At 38.6% G+C, this 20,706-nt stretch overlaps 1 protein-coding gene across 3 annotated transcripts in view; it reads left to right on the top strand.

Moving 5' to 3' along the window:
* The window catches only part of KEL (Kell metallo-endopeptidase (Kell blood group)), a 49,467-nt gene that overhangs the window by 5,398 nt on the left and 23,363 nt on the right, over positions 1-20,706 (top strand). For all 3 annotated transcript variants that reach the window (XR_001313208.2, XM_014060338.2, XM_014060339.2), the window contains exons 2-4: positions 3,214-3,346; positions 6,280-6,483; positions 8,993-9,117. Coding sequence is in view for 2 of the 3 variants with exons in the window: in XM_014060338.2 (XP_013915813.2) it covers positions 3,214-3,346; positions 6,280-6,483; positions 8,993-9,117 (462 nt within the window). In the remaining variant the exon portion in view is untranslated. The remainder of the gene's footprint in view (positions 1-3,213; positions 3,347-6,279; positions 6,484-8,992; positions 9,118-20,706) is intronic.

The raw sequence follows: 20,706 nt of genomic DNA, 5'->3' as shown, positions 1-20,706 counted from the left end.
AAAAAGGCTCCCTGCTCAGCTTTTAGATTGTTAGACTGGCTAGAGAGAGACATAGCACCAACAGCCTGGGTCCTGGCATTTTGCAGGCAACCTGTCCTCTCACATTCTTTGGAATGCAACCCATCACATTTGAATTAGATTTTGCCAATTATCCTATTAAAAGATAATCCTATTATTCTAAAATACGACTAACTCAATATTAAAAACTGTAAATATTTAATGCTGATAAATAATAGCAGTAATTGTTATTTAGTATGAGTAAAATCAGTATTGATATATCAATATAATATCTATCAAAATTGACAATAAACACTAAAATAACAATACAAATATATAATGTGAAATATAAATGTAATAAATATAATATATAAATGCAACATAAATGTAATAAAATAATTTATCATGAAACTCTCCCCCTTTAAAGTAGTAAGATCAATTAAATAGTCTAGCAAGTTTGGACTATATGCTATATGTTATGTTACTTAACAATATATATACCTCAGAATCAGATACAACATCCACATCATTTCCAACTGAATTGATAAAACCATATGCCATGCCAAAACTATTTTAAATAAAGATATGAAATTAATCAAGTATTGCATTTATTTTTCAAAATGAATGTACTATTTTTTATTTAAGTTTGTACCCCATCTTTTCATCTCCAAGGTATTCAAAGCAGCTAAAAGATTTTTTTTAAAAAAATTGAAATCTACTTAAAAACTGGTGTTAACATCACCATAATCTAATTCAAAAAGCCTGGCTAAAAAGAGAATTATCCTTTTCTAAAACCAAAAAAGAAAGAACTGCTTGTATTCCGTAGTATTTAATCAATGCATAGCTTTCAAATGTAATCCAAATTATATATCTAGACAACATTATAAATCATTTAAATATCAGAAGATTCGAGCATTGTTTTTTCTGATCTCTTGGCAGAAAGGATGTGTACTGGCATTTTATGGAATTTAAAATGATTAAGTCCATGACACAAATTGCACAATAGGAAATCCAAGCCAGAATGCATTTAACTCATTGTATCACCAGGGACCAGAATTTAGCAGGCCCAGGAAAAAAAAAGTAGGTAAGGCCACTTTATAGCTAAATTTGATACCATTAAAAATTAAATAGGATTAAAATCTGTGGTTTATAATTTACCCAGTTGTGCAATGTCGCCTACCCCACTCCTTTCACCGGCAGTAGCCCGCTGCACCAAGGGGGCATGTAAGAGGGAGGGGAAAAACAGGAGGAGATACGAGTCGGGGGAGCAGGTCGAAAGCCGCCGCACAGAGGGGGCGGTGGTGGAAAGGCAGCCAACCAGCCTGCCACCGCCGGCCACTGCCAGCCCCACTGCTCTTCCTGCTCCCTTCCCAGCCCCACAGTCCAGCAGTCGCAGCAGAAGCAGCCCCGGGTCTCCGCTGATGCTCCCCGCATTTTCTTGACGGGGTCTCGCAGGAAGGAATCCCCTCTCCAAGGGATCCCCCGAACATGGACTTGAAGAGCCGTGCTCTTCAAAACAAGTCTGGGGAGGTCCTTTGCAGGTGGCCAGTTGTAGCCGCCTGCAAAGGACTTCCCCACGTTTGCTTTACAGAAATCTCTGCGTGGCAGATAGAAACTGCTGCGCGGGGTTTTCTTGCGACGTGCGCGGCCGCGCAGCCGCGCATCTTAGAGGGAACAGTGCCTGTGTCCTTGGATCATTCAGCTGTAGACTCTGGTTGGCCCTTCTCATTCCTTTCATTCTCCCCTCTCACTGTATCCCTCCCCCTCCCCATACATTACGGCAGTGGTTCTCAACCTGTGGGTCAAACGGCCCTTTCACAGGGATCGCCTAAGACCATAGGAAAACACATATTTTCGATGGTCTTAGGAACTGAAACACCAATTTTATGGTTGGGGGTTACCACAACATGACGAACTGTATTAAAGGGTCATGGCATTGGGAAGGTTGAGAACCACTGCATTACGGCAAGCTGTCATCAAAGCAAATCCGTGCTAGCTGCTTCCCTGTCTAGCTTAAAGCCTTGGTATTCCCTGGAGGTCAGTTACTTAAGGATCAACCAAGTCTGTTTCTGCTTAATTTCTGAGCCCAGTCATAATTGTCCAGGTGTTAATATTTTCTATGGGTTGTATCTTAGAGATCAACTAATTGATTATGACATGTTTTTGTAATCTCCACTTTAATAAATGTAGGTTGTCACTTTTGTGGCAACAAATTTGACAGGGTTGCTTCTCTAAAAATGATCAATGAATGAAGACTCTCAGTAGTAGGTGCAAATTGATTTAAGGTGATGTTATGAAAGTTTAATTATGAAAATTGTTGTGCAAGTTCTATCTGGAGTATTTGATATGACAGGTGTGCATGTACTACCTGAAGCTGCTGACTATATCATGTGATGCCCAAGGTTGCATTAATTTTTAAGTGCACAAGTAAGAGCTTGTAGGGTACCCTGTCATCCAATTTTTAGAGACCAGGAAGAATATGAAAGAGTTAAAAAAAAGAAAGGAAAGGGATTTTAAAATCCTCAAACGTATTTCCCATGTATATCCATATCCACTTTAGTTCTGTTGATTTACTATTTTACATCATACCTAAACTGTTTCATTCTGGCAATTTGTTCACTTCCATTTCTGTTTCCACACATACTCCTATTTACCCAAAACATTTCATTTTATATTAAATAACCCCAGCTTTGAATACCTTGGAATATATCCCATTTGTTGATAAATTTTGTATGTTTATTAGGAACATAAAAGGCCTCATTTAATTAAAAAGTGACATTCTAAGTCCTGAGTATTGATAATCATATAAGATTCACACAAATAATAAAGTGATTCTGCTTAGAAAATCTGAAGTATTCATGGAAAATACTAATTGTATGTTTCAGTGAAATATTAGTCATTTTTGTTAAGCTTGATATTCAAATATCAATGCAATATGAGTGTCTTTAAACAATTCATTAATATGTTACAATAGATAATAGTATCAATGAAGGAATTTTGTATAACTGCACTTATTATATTTTAGATTGAGTGTAGAGAATTCATGCTGAACTACCTCTCTTAGTCTCCTCCATGAATTCATTATCTGTGTTTTGATACTTCTTCCCTGAGTTTCACCTGACTTCAAACTTCTCCTGATTTTGGTTTCTGGATAAGAATTATTGCAGTCCTGTCTACCCAAGGAAATAACTGGTTGCTGTGTTTCTTTGATTCCAGAGTGATGAAAGCCCAAGAGGGACTGTGCAAAGATGTCGTCAAAGAAAATCCCTGTTCCTTTATGTTCTACTCTTCAGTGCTGTCGTCGGTCTTGTGTTAGTCATTGTCTTCTCCATCATTACACGCGATCTAGGTATTAGAGCTTTCCTTTTTTTAATGACTTATTCTGTGTTTGTGCATTTGAAGCAGTGGTGGGTTTCAAATATTTTTAGAATATTGTAGGTGTGGCCTGCTTGTGGGAGTGGCTTGCTGGCCATGCAACCGAGTGGGAGTGGCTTGCGAACCCTGTGACAGAGTGGGATGGCTTGGCAGTCATGTGACTGGGTGGGCATGGCCAACTTGTAAAATGTGGTGAAACTTACTTAACAACACTCTTGCTTAGCAACCAAAATGTTGGCTCAGAAACTCTGGCATTTGAAGCACGCAAGTCTTAAAGCTGTCAAGTTATAAGACCTTTGCACCCCTAACCCTTTAGAAAAAAAACCCCCAGGGATGTTCAAACTTGACAGCTTTAAGACTTTAAGGTTTAGATAGGAGTCTTAGAGGTGGGCGGGGTGATTGGTGAGCCAGCCAATCAGTGAGCGGCGGGTGGGGCAAGCGTGGTGTGGACGGTTGGGGGGAGGGAGCTGAAACCGATTCTAAACAGCACAGAAGATTTGTGGAACCTCTTCTATAGAAGAGGTTAGAACTAGCAGGAATCCACCCCTGATTTGAAGGCTCTCCCTTATCACTTAGTTCTCTCCAGGTTAAGCATAAAAATAAGTGACAAAACAATTTTGTCAGATTGATGGAACCAAGAATGCTTAATTAAATCTGAAGTTGCTTCAAAAAGTTGCTTTAGGGTGGTTATAATGATTAAAAAGTATGGAAATTATAATCCTACACAATTCTGTTCAGAAGTTTGTTGGGATTCTAGAAGGGATCTGCTTTTAAAAGGGGATCAGTTGTTCCTGTGATGTATAGACGCTGTGTGGGTGTATCTTACCGAGCATATTTGGATGAAATGTTAGCAAAAAACTGAAATAAGCTCTCCTTTGGACTATATTCAGAGCAGTATGACAGCATTAGAAGAAAAATGAGGGAATCAAGTTTCAGAGCTTCAATGTTTACTTACCAGAATAATAATTTGTATTGATAAAGATCTTTACCAACTAAGATCACCACAGAGTTATGAGAAAAGTTGCACATATTTTCGAGAAGTGTCAGTATTGTGTTATGGAAATCTCATCAACTTCCATATTCCCAGAAAACTCTTAGAAGACCTTTACATCTTAATGTTTAAAGTGCTTCTTGAAAATCCCTAAATCCCCTCATTTATCATAGTTTCTCACTGAAGATAGCAGTAATATCAAATACATTTGTAGAAAGCACTTAATACACTATTAGTCATATTTTCCTGTCCCACATATTTTAAATATTCATGAAATATTCAGTCAAATATTCAGTTTGGTTACCACCTTTTAGAAGTTACCATTTCTCTGATGCCTCACTGACCAAACAACATTACTGAAACTTAAATATATATGGCAAAAAGACAAAAGAAAGACCTTGAGGAGGGAGTAGACAGATGATAACAAATTCTACCGTAGATTGTGCTTAGTAATTTATATTGCCATTCATAGGCAATAAAGTAAGATATATAGGTAGGTGATCTATGGCCTGATTTATGTCATGTGACTTTCAAGGAATTATGGGAAGCACATGCCACGGTTACTTACATTTTTCTGAGCAATGTGGAACTTATTTTGAAAGAATGAAAAGATTCAAAGGAAAAATTACCGTGTTTTCCCGAAAATAAGACAGGGTCTTATTTTCTTTTGCCCCACGAAATATGGCCTTGGGCTTATTATAGGGGGAGGGCTTATTATTTTCTGGGGCAGGTGAGAAGGGAGGCGTGCTTTTTACCTTTCCAATTTCCAATTTAGCCACTGGTAAAAAACCTCAAGAGTTCAAGTCAACTTTTTTTTACAAGGGGCTTCAATGAACGAAAGGGTGAGGAATGCAGCGGAGCTGTCAATCTCTGGTAGCATTAGGACACGCATCTCGCTTTCCCCCACCTGCCACCCCTCGCTAAAGGGATGGCGGGGAAGGGAACCAGGCAGGCTGCCTTTACCATTCGGGTGAGGTGGGTAGTGTTGGGCCGTGAGGCACGCCTCTTACCTTTCCAGGTCCGTTTCGTTCCTCGCCCTTTCATCCAGTGAAGCCCCTTGTATAAAAAACCTCGCGAGTTGAACTCATGAGGTTTTTTTACAAGGAGATTCACTGGATGAAAGGGCGAGGAACACAACAGACCTAGAAAGGTAAGAGGCACGCCTCGCTTCTCCCCCCCCCCCACCTGCCACCCCTCGCTAAAGGGCGGCGCAGAAGGGAACCAGGCAGGCTGCCTTTACAATTGGGGTGGGGTGGGCGGTATTTTTTTGCATGAGAAAGAACAGGCGGGAGGGGGTGATCGCATTGCTGGCCTGCCGCTCTTTTTGCGGCGGGCTCTTTTTGCATGGGAGGGAAGGGCAGGGGGTGGAAGCACTTTGCTTTGCCTGCTGCTGCTTTTGCAGTGGGCTCTTTTTGCGTGGGAGGGAAGGGTGGGGGGGAGGAAGCACTTTGCTTCGCCTGTCACTGTTTTGGTGGCGGGCTCTTTTTGCGTGGGAGAGAAGGGTGGGAGGTGGAAGCACTTTGCTTCGCCTGCCATTGTTTTTGCAGCGGGCCCTCTTTTTGCCCCGCAAGCTGTACCGGTAGGTGGTACAATGGTAATGTCGGGGACCGGTTGGGGCGGGCTTATTTTCGTGGGAAGGCTTATTATGGCACATGCTCTGAAAAGCCCGATTGGGCTTATTAGCAGGGCATGTCTTATTTTCGGGGAAACACGATAGATGGAAAACATCCATTAATCAAATTGCTCCTTATAGAAGTCCACAGTATTTTACACACTCACACACATACACACAAACACACCTCCAGAGATTGCATATGGTATGGGTTTTCCTGCAGTTATAGTATAAAACAATCTATACTTTTCAGTAAAGGCAAGATAATTTACGATTTCTCCTCCTTGTTCCTATGTTTTTCCAGAAAGCTGCAATACTGCATCCTGCCTTGTGCTCCTGACCAGATTGCAGGAGGCTCAGAATGTCACCATTGATCCTTGTGAAGACTTCTTCAGTTATGCATGTGGCAACTGGCAGGCTAATAACACATGGGACAGTGATATACCTTCAGTGAATGTGTTTGATGTACTTTTGGAAGAAAACCATCTCATCATGAAGAAACTTTTAGGTAGCAGGACAATGCATATGATTACTTCTATGGTCAGAATCCTATGCAGATATCTAGGGTGAGGGTGGGTGGAGGTGGGTGGGTGGGAAGACCAGGAACATATTCTAAATAGGACTGCTAGTAATTATACCATTAATGAACATATAGCGTGTAACAGACATAGAGTCATTAAGTACTAAGATTCTTCATACTAACTTCCTGTTATCAGAAAATCTACATATACTCCCAATTGCAAGTATAACAACCTGCAACAGAACAAATTTAAAAACCAATTCAGATGGTAATTTTTTATTTGGCAAAAATATCACTAGATAACATTTCCTACTCTTTTGATATAAAGAGCATTTTGTTTCTAAATGTATCAAATTGGAGGGGTAAGGAGAGCTTTTAGCTAACCATTTCTTTATGCATTCCTTTTAAATCTGTTTATTCTTTTGAATCTATTATTTATTCTTATTCATACTCTATTGTGAACCCATAATTTTAGGGATTTCTTTTTGATTACATTATTTCATCAAGTGTTGTTGAGTTTGATGCATGAAGTATGATTCATTTATTCATTTCACTTGTAGTACAATTACCAAAATCTTTGCTGCTTGCAGTGCTATATTCTTTCTTCTGACTGTTAAAAAAATTGATTGGATTCTGTTAGAGATTCTTGGTAAAAAAAAAATCACTCAAATTTTATCACTAGAGTTTGTTCTCTTGGGATTCTGGTATGGTGATTATGAAGATGATGATGATTTTAATGAATAGGTTCTGTGGCATGAACAGGTTTTAAACCTCTTGCATTCTATTGTCCTTCATTCTTAGCCATTTGTGATGACCCTAGTAACCCATAGTTACCATATAACATTTCTGCCAGTTATCTATATATAAGAAATATATATTCTCCTCTATTAGTTGCCTACTTTCTTCTTGACTTTTCCTTTATCAATTCTGCATATCTATCATCTCTACTGCTTCTGTTCCTCCTGCTCCTTTCTGCTAAAGAAAAATGATAGCCAAGTCACTTAACATTAATACAAAATTCAATACAATAAAAAACAAAACTTTCAAATGGAAAAAGACTTCCCATGAAACATAAGGAATTCCAAAGGTCAAATTCAAAAAAGTCCATTTGATACTCTTTTTGAATGCAGAGAGAACAGACCAATAAAGAAGAATATCTGTAGCTCAGGGTTGAACTCAAGGGTCCTTGATGCTCTCTGAGCTTGGTTGGTTTCTTGTAGGCGTTTCATTACCCAAACTAGGTAACATTTCATGATGTTACCTTGTTATTTAGTTTGGATAATGAAACATCCACAAGAAAACAACCAAGCTCAGAGAGCACCAAGCACCCCTCAGAGAGAACAAGGACGATCACAACTCAAAATAGATCCGTCATGTGAGTTTTTAAATCCAGCCAAATAATATTTCTCCCAGAAGTACGCTACTTAATAAATCCCAGAGAAACTGCATTTCTCTATGGTATTATATCAACTTTCCAATTAATACAAACGTTTCATCTGTACAAACATAACATAATCAGATAACATTTTTGGAGGTCTTTTTGCTGAATTCAATATGTCACCTTTAGCCATATTCAAAAGAAAGATAATTATGTAAACACAATGTAACCAAATTAATTCGATGATCAAACATTGATTTCTGCAGCCATAATGTCTTCATGATGCTTCTTCACTTATGCATTCTTCTTTCTTCCATGGGTGGAGAAAGGGTCATCACCTCCATTCCCTGACCAATAAAAGGCAATGGGAATCTAACACATCTGAAGGAAGTGGTTGGGTAAAAATATTGCACATTATGTCCTAATGCAGTAAAGCAGACATATGAATGCCAAAGCATATGGGGATCTGTTCTCTGTTGAACTCATGGATATAACCTTAATATGATTTGATTTAATAATATGATTTAAACTAGGGGTGAGTTGCTACCAGCATTACTGCCGGTTCGTTGTGCAAAAAATTTCGCTCACATGCATGCCAAGCATACACTCCGCGCATGTGTGCATTTGCAGCTAAAAAGGTCTGTGCATGCACAGAACATTAGAAAAGGAAAAAAATAAATAAATTTTTGCAATGAAGATTGTTCTGTGCATGCGCAGAACCAAAAAACAAGATGCTGCCATTGATAATAGAAACGGTTCGGGGGCATGGCAGGTTGAGTTACTTTTGACCGAACTGGTCCAAACTGGTAGGAACCCTGATTTAAACTTAGTATGATTTAAATTTAGGGTTATTTCTGCTACCCTGCCAGACCAATGTATTGGTTTCACTCACATTCTTCTTTTCAAATAGCACCTTTTAAAGTTGATTACAAATAATTTCATATGCTGAAGAAGCACATATAGAAATAGAAAACACTGTAATTGGAATGAAAGAATTTTAGCTTTGTTTCACTATGCATTTTATAGCTTGTCATATTGAAAGGAATTTGGATTGTGTCACATTTTAAAAAAATAACCTCCCAATGATTTTTGCTGATTTTAACGCTTTCTCTTGTTCAGAGGAACGACAACTTGGGACTAATGGCTCAGCAAAGGAGAAAGCTGTGCGGTTTTATACCTCTTGCATGAGCATGGATCAGATTGAAGCTCAAGGTGCTGAGCCTTTGAAGAAGCTCATAAATGAGGTGATCACTGTACATTAATGTGGATGTCTGATTTTGCCCAGGCATAGATGTATTCTAGTACAGGTTCTATCTTCTTCATATTAACATTGAACGTAACAGGCATTACCATTTACTTTCTGGCCCACAAACTCAAATAATTGATGGTTGGTTATGATGCTCCTATTTCTTATTGACATATATATCTATAAAATATAAAGATTTTATCCTGCTCAGCCTATATTTCTGCCCTTATCTTCAGTTGCTTCTTAAATTCTGTACCTACTTAGATTCATTTCTCATTGCCATTATTTCTCCCTTATTTGCTATTCTTAGGTTGATAGTTTCCTCGTTTTTTAAAATGTCAACTCACAGAACTTAATAGCTGGAATCCATCATTTTAAAAATGTACTCAATTTGAAAGATTTAAATTTAAAGATGTAGTGATATGTGGGAATAACCTTGAGAGACAGAGAGAAGAGCCACATCCGGAGAAATAGTTGGATATGAGGCAGATTAGCCCACAGCAGGAATGTGGGTATCTCAAAAGGAATCCTCCTAATTCCTCAGACTGAATGGCAATGGGGAAGAAATATATTTTCACACTGGTAAGATTCTGTTAAGTGTAACCTTACAACAAAATAGAATTAATTCTTCTGGACTGCAGATGTCTTGTCTGGACTGCAAGGCTGACCAAAAGTGATAAGCCTATATTTCTACTTAAAGATAAACCCACATCTCCCTTGTCCCTGGGTTCAGAACATCAGACACCTTTTGAATTGCAAAGAAAGTAGTTGTAGGAAGAAGAGTTGAATGACAGCAGCTTCATATCTTGCCACTTTTCAGCTCAGGGAAGCTTGTTCCGTCAGCCAAAAGAAAATAAAAAGGCAGCATTGAAGCTCTTTTGCTCATATCAGGGGTGGGTTCCTGCCGGTTCGCACCGGTTCTTGCGATCCGGTTCGTCAGTGAACCCGGAAGTAATTAACTTCCGGGTTCCTAGCTCCTAGCCCCTGTCGCTGGGTGCCTGCAGGGTTTTTCTTTTTAAAAAACGCCTCTCTGGATGATCTTGAAAACCTGCAAGGTTACTTTGGAAGGGGACATATGGGCAGCATTTTCCCCTGCCCCCCTCCCCGGGAGCCTGCAGTTTTAAAGCAAGCCTTTGCACAGTAAAGAAAATCTCACGAGCGAGAGAAGTTCTTACTTGCTTTTACTGTGAAGTTGCGGAAGCTTCCAAGGCTATAGGCAAGCAGAGATGAGGTGGGGGAATCCCTCGCAGGTTTTCAAGATCGTCTGCAGAGAGGCATTTTTTAAAAAGAAAATCCTGAAAAGGATTTGGAGAGATTTGCAACTGGTCTTTGGTGGGGGGGAATCCCCAAAACCAGGAGCACAGCCCATTCCCCCTCCCAAGAAGACTGTTTTCTTTTTAAAAAACCCTCTGCAGAAGCTTGAATTCCAGAACTCTTCCATGCCCTCCCTCCCCGGTTCATGGCAGCCGAAGCAACAGTGAAGCAGAGGCTGACACTCCTTGTTTAGGTAATTCTGAGGTGGTTGATGGTTCTGTGAGTGCTTGTCCTTTATAATTTTCCACGTTGCCTTGATGGTTTTTATTCCAGTGACTTTGTCTTCCCTGTTCTTAGGCTTAGGAAAAAAAAACTGGTTTCATTGGCAGTCTTTTTTTTTGGGGGGGGGGGATTTTTATTTTTTTGGTGTTTTCCTAGCACTGTCATAGTTTGTGGGTGTGGGTGGGTGTGTAATGTCCCGCAGTTATCTATGCATTAATAATGATCTAGTAATATTAATAATATCTAGTAATTAGTAATATCTAGTAATAACATCGTCTTGGCCACTCCCACCAGGTCACATGGGTGGCAAGCCACTCCCATCTGGTCACATGGGCAGCAAGCCACTCCCACAAAGGAGGCCACGCCCACAGAGTAGGTTCGAACAATTTTTGAAACCCACCCCTGGCTCATATGTACACACTTGTATATTATGTATATACTTGTATATATTTGAATATTATGAAGAAGGCTTCAAATAATATTTGTGTGTGTGTGTTGAGACTTTGAACAAACCCACTTTAATCTGTTGACTCATAAAAATTGAGTATGAATAAAATAATACTTTCCATGGATGTGAAAAAAGTATCCCTCCTGAACATAGTAATCCAGTGATGATATTTTCTTGTGTGATGTGGACTTTTATGCTCATTATGTCACTTGTTATTTGTTTTCTTTTGTGGCTAGTTGTCAGATAGATTACTGTGATGATGTAGCCTTGGACATAAAGTTCTTTCCAGATCTATTTTTCTAAACCTTTCTTAAAGGTTTGTTTATTACTATTAATAGGCCAATCACAGCTCTAATACTATTGAATTTTCATAGTTCCTTAAAGCAGGGGTGGGTTTCAATTTTTTTACTACCGGTTCTGTGGGCATGGCTTGTTTTGTGGGTGTGGCTTGGCAAATTTATGTTTCAGATTGGAGATAGGAAATAAAATATGCTGTAAAACTTTTTTTTTAAAAAAAGGCCAAAGAAAGCAGCAACCCGAGCCTTGCCAGCTGAACGCAGGAGAGCTGGAGGGTCCAAAGAGTAGGTGGTTTTGTTCGCTGTCTGTGAGCTCCGGGGGGGGGGGCAGCAACCGAGTGAGCAAGCCAGCAATCTGCCGGCTGACGAGCACCCCGCTCATGAGTAAACTTGCTCATGAGTAAACTGCAGATTAGAAGCAGCTGACAGATCCTGGCATGCTCGCTCGGCTACTCGCCTCCCAACCTGGAGTTCGCAGGCAGAAAATTAAACTGTCACCTCCTGTCTCTATGCATCGAGGGGGTGGGGAGGCTCAATCCCACTTAGGAGGTGGTGCTTGTGAAGCCTTGGAGCTCCCTGAGCAGCCCATGCTGCTTACCTGTGTATAAGCACTAGGAGGCAGTTGTGTTGGATGCACGTGACGAAGACAAGGCAGGGCGAGCGTCGGAGCAAGCCAGTTCAGGGGCGTGGCCAGCCAGCCATCACTACCGGTTCAGTGACCCACGCCCAATTACCACTACCAGTTCTCCCGAACTGGTCTGAACTGGAAACAACCACCTTTGCCTTAAAGGCAATATTTTTTTCCAGAGAAGTCACCTTAACTTCCATATTCGGTTCCCATTCTTCAAATAAGGCAATCTCAGGCAGAGAAAAATGCATATATGAATCATCCCATAGGAACTTCTCTTTGGTTTTCATATTACTTTCTGGGTGCCAATATAGCTATAGGCATTGACTAGTGAACAGGGAGAACCAATAGGAGTTTGCAGTGGAATTCATATGAATTCAGGATACATTTGACATCTGAGAAAGTAACAAATAGAAATAAATTATTTTTCTATTTATGGTAAAATGAAGGTGAATGGAGCTCACTTTGCTGCTGTGACTTGCAACAATCAGGAAATATGTTTGCAACTAGTGCAAGCAAATGTCACTAATGAAAGAAATACTGCAATTGTTTGTGCAAGGGACTACAACTGTTAAGAAGATAAGACAAAATGACTAGACTAAAAAGGCGCATTACAACACGAGTCAGGAGTGGAAGCAACTTTTCAAAGGGAAGCGAATCAAACAAAGAAGCAAATTGAAAGTGAGTGACAACAAGGACAAGAAAGACAGAAGGAATAATGCAGGATAGGAACTCAGAAATGGTTTTCTGATAACAACAAAGGAAATTGATTAAATATTCTAGGAAGGAAAACCAGGGTGGACTAAGGAAATGAGTGATTAAAGCGTTAAAGAGCAAATGCATGCAAGAGAATTTAGAGGAAAATTTTTAGTTTGGATTGTATGGTTTTGAAAACAGAAATTAAGCAGGAGAATTACGTACCAGTTTCTGCCAATCCAGTGATTTCTTCATTGCTAATATATTATTCAAACAACCTATGCATGACACCTGTGTACATTGACAACACAAGATGGAGTACACAGAAATCAAATCAATGTTATAAGAAGGTACAAGAAGGTAGAAAACCTCAGCTGTAACAGCAAAAACATGAAACAGTTAATGTGCAAGTTACAAGTCAAAGTAAAGTAGAAGAACAAAGCCAACTAATTTCTACTATATGAGCATATAGCCTTCATTTTCAATGAGAACATCAAGAATCACTTTGAGATCCTGAACCTCATTAATAGAGAAATGATGGAATGAAATCAAACAAAATGTTAAGTACAGATGTGAAAAGAAAATGTGCCAAAGACTAAAAAACAGAAGAAAGCAAACTAGATGTCAGAACAAGGAAAATGGCAAAGAAGAGAAGAGAAGCTAAAGTCACGAAAGACAAATACCTCAGGAAGGATGTATTTTACAGATCTTCTAGAAGAGACAAGAAGCAATAATACAATATCTGTAATAATGTGGTATATGGAAACAATCATAGAAAAACAAGAACAGTTTTTCAAAAGATCTCTGAAGTCAGAAGAAGTTTCCAATGTTGAAATGGTATGCAGGAGGACACCAAGTAACTGATACCTTAGAAATGATTTCCTGTTTATGAGAATCCTTAGTACTAGCAGATGAAGTTATAATGGCACTCCTGTGGTCACCAAGTTGGAAGAATATAAGAACTTATGGAATAACTATAGAAATATAACACACAACAGAAGAAGAATCAGTAAAAGTCCCAGTGAAACTACGTCATCAAATCTGGAGAACAATACATTGTGCAACAGATTGAAAGGAGTCTGTCTACATGTCAGAAACCAAAAGAAAAAAAAGAGAGAAAAAAAAGTTTTCCACATAATAGCAAAATAATGCTTATGATCATTCAACACAGATTTATTTCCTTACATGGAAATAATCATTTCCTTATATGGAAAAGGAGGTGCCAGAAGTTCAAACTGGTTTTTAAAAAGGCCTAGAATTATGAGATTATTATTGCTGGAGCATAATGAATAGAAAAGAAAGCCAAAGAGGGGGGAAAATCAGTATGTGCTTCATGTACTATAGAAAAACTTTCACCTTGCCAGCCACAAGAAGCTGTGGAATTTTCCACAACTGTGGAAGAGGGGAGATGGGTCAACCTATTTTCCAAAGCACCATAAGGAAGAACAAGGAGCAATGTATGGAAACTAATCAAGGAGAGAATCAACCTAAAAATAAGGAGAAATATCCTGACAGAACAATAAATCAGTGGACCAACTTTCTTCAGAAGTTGTGGGTGCTCCACCACTGGAGATTTTAAAGAAAATATTGGACCACCACTTGTCTGAAATGGTACTATAGGGTTTCCTGCTTGAGCAGGAGGCTGGACTAAAAAAACCTCTTAGGTTCCTTCCAACTCTGTTATTCTGTTATTTTTGAATACAGATAGCTGAAAATGCAAATTATCTGTAAACTCTAATAATGAAAGTTAAGAAGCACAGTGAAAAAACATGAGACTATGATTAAATGTAAAGAAAATCAAACTAATATTAACATGTACTGCAAGGAGCTTTAAAACTGATTGTAAAGACATCGAAATAATAGATAGCTTCTGTCTTTTAGAATTGAATATCAGAATAAAGAAATAGCAATGAAGACATTTTTCAGGGTAGCATACAATATGGAGGCAGTAAAGATATTTAGATGCCATGATGTATGTGAAATAGCTTTCCTTGTAACCCTCTGGGAAAAAAACAGGGTAAAAAGAATATTGATGGCTTTGAACGTTGTTGCTAGAGAAGACCCTTGATAATACTAGAGACAGCTAAGAAAACAAACAAATGAATCACAGCAGAAATCAAACCAGACTTCTCACTTGGAAGAAACAGAAGAGTTGCAAGCAGCAAAGTGGGAGGATTCAATTACAGTGGAAAATGAGTTCATTACTGAAAGCTTGAAGGGCCAGCTTGGGGACTGATCATCCTAGAGGAAGTTTATATATATGATTACTAAGATTCAACATTGACTTGGTAGAGCTTAATCAAAGAAACAATTATTCAAGATCTTTGGAATGCAGATTCAGACTTTAAAACATCTACAAAGTATTTGAGATTTTAAAAATCCTGTTGTTTTGAGATTATTATGGGCAACATGCCAATTTATTTTTACTTATATAATATTTCCCTCAGTAATGTCCCATTACTTGACATCGTGGCAAGATCAGACACACAGCACGGGTTTCCATGCTCCCATGCCAAGTTCCCTTCAATGGTGGGCTCTGAAAGGAGCCAAAGGCACCCTGTAGGGGTGATGAAGCAAAGAGGGGTGCCCAGTGTGGTTGCGGAGAGTTGCAGCTCTTCTGTTTGACCTGGAATTATTTTTCCCTCTCAGCCACAGCGAGGAGAAGAGGCAGCCTAAAGATGGCTGCCAAGAAGCTGGAACAACCATGAAATAACTAAGACTGGTGCTGGATTGAAGTAGATGAACAGTGACTGGAACTGGGAGAGATGATTCCTTTTCACTTAAAATCTAACCCCAAGGAATAATGTAGAACTATTTGTTCAGAACTATTTGTTAAAGCAGTGTTTAAGCATTCTGAAAAAAATATCAGACCAGAAGGAAAAGGTGTAAAGAGAGAAAAATAATAAAAAATTAAATATTCAGAAAATTGACTCCTAAATTGGGAAGATGGGATAATGGGAAGGCATTTTAAAATGCTGAAATCATTTACTTGAAAAACTTATCCTGCTTCCATAATTGAACAACAACTAAAATAATGATTAAGTAGTGGCAACACTGACATTTAAGTGAGAGTGCCACCTGCTGACTAAAGGAAAATATACAAGTCTGGGAATACTTATATGAAGGACTGGGCATGGCTTGATGAGCATGGCTTGGTGGTGGGGATTCATGTGGTAGGTGTGGCCAACTTTTTTTTTAATATTTAAAGCATTTTTTACCACCTATTCACCTGAACCGGTAGTAAAAAATGCTTTAAGAAGTGGAAAAAAAAAGGTTCAGCTCAGCTGTGAGATCCTTGGAAGCTTTTATTTATCTTTTGGTTTTAAAGAAATTTTTTCCTGCCTATTTGCCCAAACTGACAGTGGAAAAATGCTTTAAAAAGTGGTGGTGGTGCAGAAAGCTTCCAAAGATTGCACAGCTCACAGCTGAGCCACACAATCTTCAGAAGCTTTTTTTCACTACCAGATCATGGTCATTGGGCATTTCAACCCTGCTAACTACCCCATGACTACTGGAGACTCAAATATGAAAACAAGAAAGCTATTTAATTAAAAGGGCCCCTGAATGTTATGCTACAAGATTGAAGCTATAAAGGGGACATAAACAGGCTTTTGAAAACTTCTGGAACTATTCAAACAGAGCTGATTGTTTATCTATGGGATATAAAGAACTGTGATTAGTGTACTTCTTGAAGGGCAACTTTAGGACGGAATAAATAGTTCTTGGACCACTGGACAAGAGTTGGATTTTAAAAACAAAATAAGATGCTCAATAAGGAAGAAATGAGTGGAACATTGAAGGAGATGGCGTTGCTTTTTCAAAACACAAAGAACACTATGGAGAAAGGATTTAAGGAGATTATGGAAAAAATGGAAAATACTATACAAGGGATGACGAGTAAAGACCAAGACACTCAGGAAAGGGTGGAGCTAACAAAAGAAATGAAGGAAAAGATTGGACCGAAGAACCAGCAAACAATAGAAGAATACAAAGGAAGAGATAATAATGAAAATAACAGTGATTGATGAATTAAACCAGGGGGGAAATATTTTAAGAGAGTTGAAAAGAGAATTGAAAATACAGGAAGATACTTTTGAAAGGAAGATAGGGGCTTGGACAGAAATTTTGGAAATTAGGCAGAGGAAGAGGATAAAAATGGGAGAAATACTTAGATTGAATAGCCAAGAAGTAGATGTAGACAGAGATAAAGATCTAAGAGAGGAATATAGGAGGCAAGTAAAAAAAAAGCATAGCAACTAAAATACTGAAGAGGGCAAGAGACGATGGATAGATGATTTCTCTTTTTGTTGCTGTTCTGATTTTCTTTTCTTTTTCTCTTTCATTTCTTTTTTAGATAGGTGACATGATTAAAAGTTAGGTAGGATAGAAAGAAAATGTCTTTTAATAAAAGGATGACATGATTAAAAGTTTGAATAAGAGATAGAAATAAGAGAAAGGGGGAATATTAGTGTTAATATTAATACACTTTTGCATAATAACATAAAAGCAATAACAAGAGAAGACATGGAATAATTAAATAATGACAGACTATAACTTAATATAAATGTGTATTATTATTAGAAATATAGTATAGTATGCAAGTTGGTTGAATGTAATAACTATGATTAATTCTACTAGTTTTATTTGAATTAGAATATATGATATCCAGGTGCCACACTGTTCACGCATTTATACATATACATATATAAATAAAAAACTTGAAAGAAAAAAAAGAAAACACTTTTAAAAATCATTGCCCAAGAGGGAAAAAAAAGTAATATCCCTCCATTAGAAAGTTTCTTTGCAAACATTACTGAGGTAAATGAGTGAAGGATACATGGAATGCTGCAGTTTCTTATCAAGGCCATAATTCATTTTGATATTTTTTTTCATTTTCAGATGGGCAAAAAGTTGCTTCAGATAAGTCATTATCCTACTGACTTACCCCCTCCATAATATTAGGTGGTATCTAGATGTCAACTTTACAATTCTATTTACTCACTGTTTCTTCTGTCTATATTGGGTTCTATATTAATACAAGAAATGTGTTAAAAAAGGAGGGAACAGGAAAATGTGCTGTTGGGGTTCATCACCTGAGGCAGGGCTGTAAGTCCATCAATAAGTTCAAATAATGGGCTTCGGGGGGAGGATATGCCGCCGTCGGGAGCTCAACAAAGCTCCTGCCAGGACTCTGGTTCGTATATCTTATAAGATCTATAGATATCTCCCCTTTCTGGCAGAAAGGGGCAGGGAGAAGGTCAGTCGTTAGGATCTCTTTGTAATTCATAGCTTTTCTTTTTGCTGTGAATGGAGAAGAGGTTCAACATTAGCTGAGCCTTTACTCCGGCCAGTTTTCCGCGCTGCCTTTTTTGCAGCCTAGGCAGATTGCCTCTCCCCCCAGGACAAAGCTAAGCTATTTAAAAGTCAATCCGGGCGGGGACCATTCCCGAGGAATTTCTTCCATTACTATTTAAAATACCAGCTTCAATTTCGCAAAAGGCTCCCTTTCTTTTTTAGCTGCGTCACAAGATGGCGATCTCGTAGCTTTTGTGTTTGAGGTGACGTACTTAGTTAGCCCTACCCTCCTGAAGGCTTCTCCGTACTAATTGCTAAAAGATTAACTGAGGGGAGCAGAGACTTTGATTTTTGGCTCGCTTGATTGCTTGGCTTTTATTTTTATTTTTATTCTGGAATGGCTCCCAAATCTAAACAGAAGCGCTTCCTTAATAACATATCTCCAAAAACTGCTATGAAGTCGCTACCCTTGTCTCCTACACCCTCCACGGGAGATTTGCTAACACAAGAATTTCTTCTCAAAACGCTTAATGATTTCAGACAGGAGATTAATCAACTGATATCGGATTTATGTGATCAATTTGATGCTAAAATTGCTCAGGCAAAGCAGGATATGATCGGAGTAATGACAGTCATGACAGATTATATTGCTGAAACGGAGGACAAATTGGAACTTTTGGAAGAAACTAACCTTAATCTGATATCAAAAATTCAAATGTTGCAACAGGAAATTGAAACTGCTCAAAAAGAACTTGTCATGATAAATTATGATAAGACTGCCTTTGCTATAAGAGTTAGAGGACTGCGTGAAAACCAACAGGAGAATTTGAAACAAACCTTCTTTGAGGCTTTCAGCCGCTTGGTGGGAAGTCCGGGACTTAACTTTGATTGGCAGATTCAAAGAATTTACCGCCAGAATTCCTGGGTAGCAAAACAGCGACAGCTTCCGAGGGACATAATAATATACTTTACTACAAGGGAATCTAGAAATGAGATAATACAGAGGCTTTACGGAAAGAGGTTGAGAATTGATGGGGAGGACTTGATTGTTTTTAAAGAGATACCATTTCAAATATTAAGAACAAGGAGACAGTACGCTTTCTTAACCGAAGAACTCAGAAACTCTCAGATTCCATACAAATGGGAAGTCCCAGCTGGTATTACAGTTACATTTGGCAACCAAAAACATCGCATTAATTCTGTCTGTGAAGCCCGAAAATTTTACTACGAGACCCTGAAGGCGGGACTTCCTGATTCATCCGGACCTGGAGAGAGACAAGGAGAAGGAGAAGACAAACAGCGAGACACGTGGCTACAAGGCGGAGGGTGTTGCTTTCCTCTTCCGGAAGGGCAGAAGACTAAAGAATAAAGACTAAGCGTTGTTTTTAAAGCTTTATGATTTCCGTCTGGGATAAAATGGAAAAGTGGCATATCGATGATGAGACATGGAGACTGAAAGAAGCGTTGCTGATTGTGGACATATATTGTACATAAGTTTTGTCTGAACTCTAACTCAAATTGCGCATGAACTATTTTCTTAGGCGAGGAGAGCGGAAATTGTGATCTTTTTGAGTTGTGGTTTGGGACGAACGGAGTTGGGAGGTGCGTGGGAGAGGGAGGGGTAGCGAAAGCTTAACTAGATTACCTGGGGCTAGAACGCAAGCTGATGTTTGTTTGAGTTGCTATCTCAATATAAGGTTAAGAAAGATTGGTCGGAGAATCTTCAGGAAAGTGGAGTAAACATGGGAGGAGCAATGAATGTGGATAAAATATATATGTGGATATGGATAAAGGCAGGGTGGAAGGTAAAAAATTTATATGTGGAGGTGGGTAAGGATAGAAAGGGAGGTGTTGGAAATGAAAAATGAAAGAAGTATTTGAGTTTAATGGTGTTATAGAAAGGTTTGGATATTTGGATAAAAAAGAGATAAATTAAAGGTCTGAATAGATAGACAAAGCAATGAGACTTTTAGTTGGGGAATCCTAATTGATCAACTTACCTGGCTCTAATACAGTTTGAAACCCTGCAAGTAGCAAAATAACCGAAATTTGGAATGAGCTACATTGTTTAAGATTTACAGATAATGGGAAGCTGTGTTAACGTAGTGGGTTTATTGACCCTTTTTGTTTCTTTCTTCTTTTTGTGTGTGAGTGTGTGTTTTTTTTTTAATTTCTTATTTTCTACTATTTTTCCTTTTTCTTTTTGGCTTTACTTTTATCTTATTTTTTTAATTTTAAAGTTAGCTGGCCTTATTATACTCAAATGCTTGTTAAAGAATTATGCCGGGTATGGGACCTGCGAAGCCGTAAGGGGGTTAGGGAGGGGGGATTATAGGGGGGAGGGGGGAGGGTGGAATTACAGTTTCAATCCTTAGAACAATAAGAATTCACTTGTATACTGCGGCTCGTTTTTCTTTTTTTTCTTTTTTTCTTTTTCCACTTTTATTTTAAAAACAAACTGAATTGTATGGATACACCAAAGTGAGGAGAAGAGGGAAAGAGAAGGGAGAAGTAAAGAGGGAGTGAGAGGGAATGTAAGGAGGGTGAGATGGAGGGAGGGGGAGATGTCTGAGGGGGTAGGGAAGTAGAAGAGGGGAATGCTGGAGGGGTGAAAGGAAAGTTGGAGGGGGAGAAGAGAGGGTGTATGGGGGAATGAAGTGTTATGTTGGGTTTTTTTTTTCCTTTTTT

Source organism: Thamnophis sirtalis, unplaced genomic scaffold (genome assembly GCF_051295495.1).
Source record: "Thamnophis sirtalis isolate CommonGarterSnake01/CBP01778 unplaced genomic scaffold, rThaSir2_p1.2 scaffold_5, whole genome shotgun sequence".
Classification (NCBI taxonomy): domain Eukaryota; kingdom Metazoa; phylum Chordata; class Lepidosauria; order Squamata; family Natricidae; genus Thamnophis; species Thamnophis sirtalis.
This window is presented reverse-complemented; position numbering and strand designations above follow the sequence as displayed.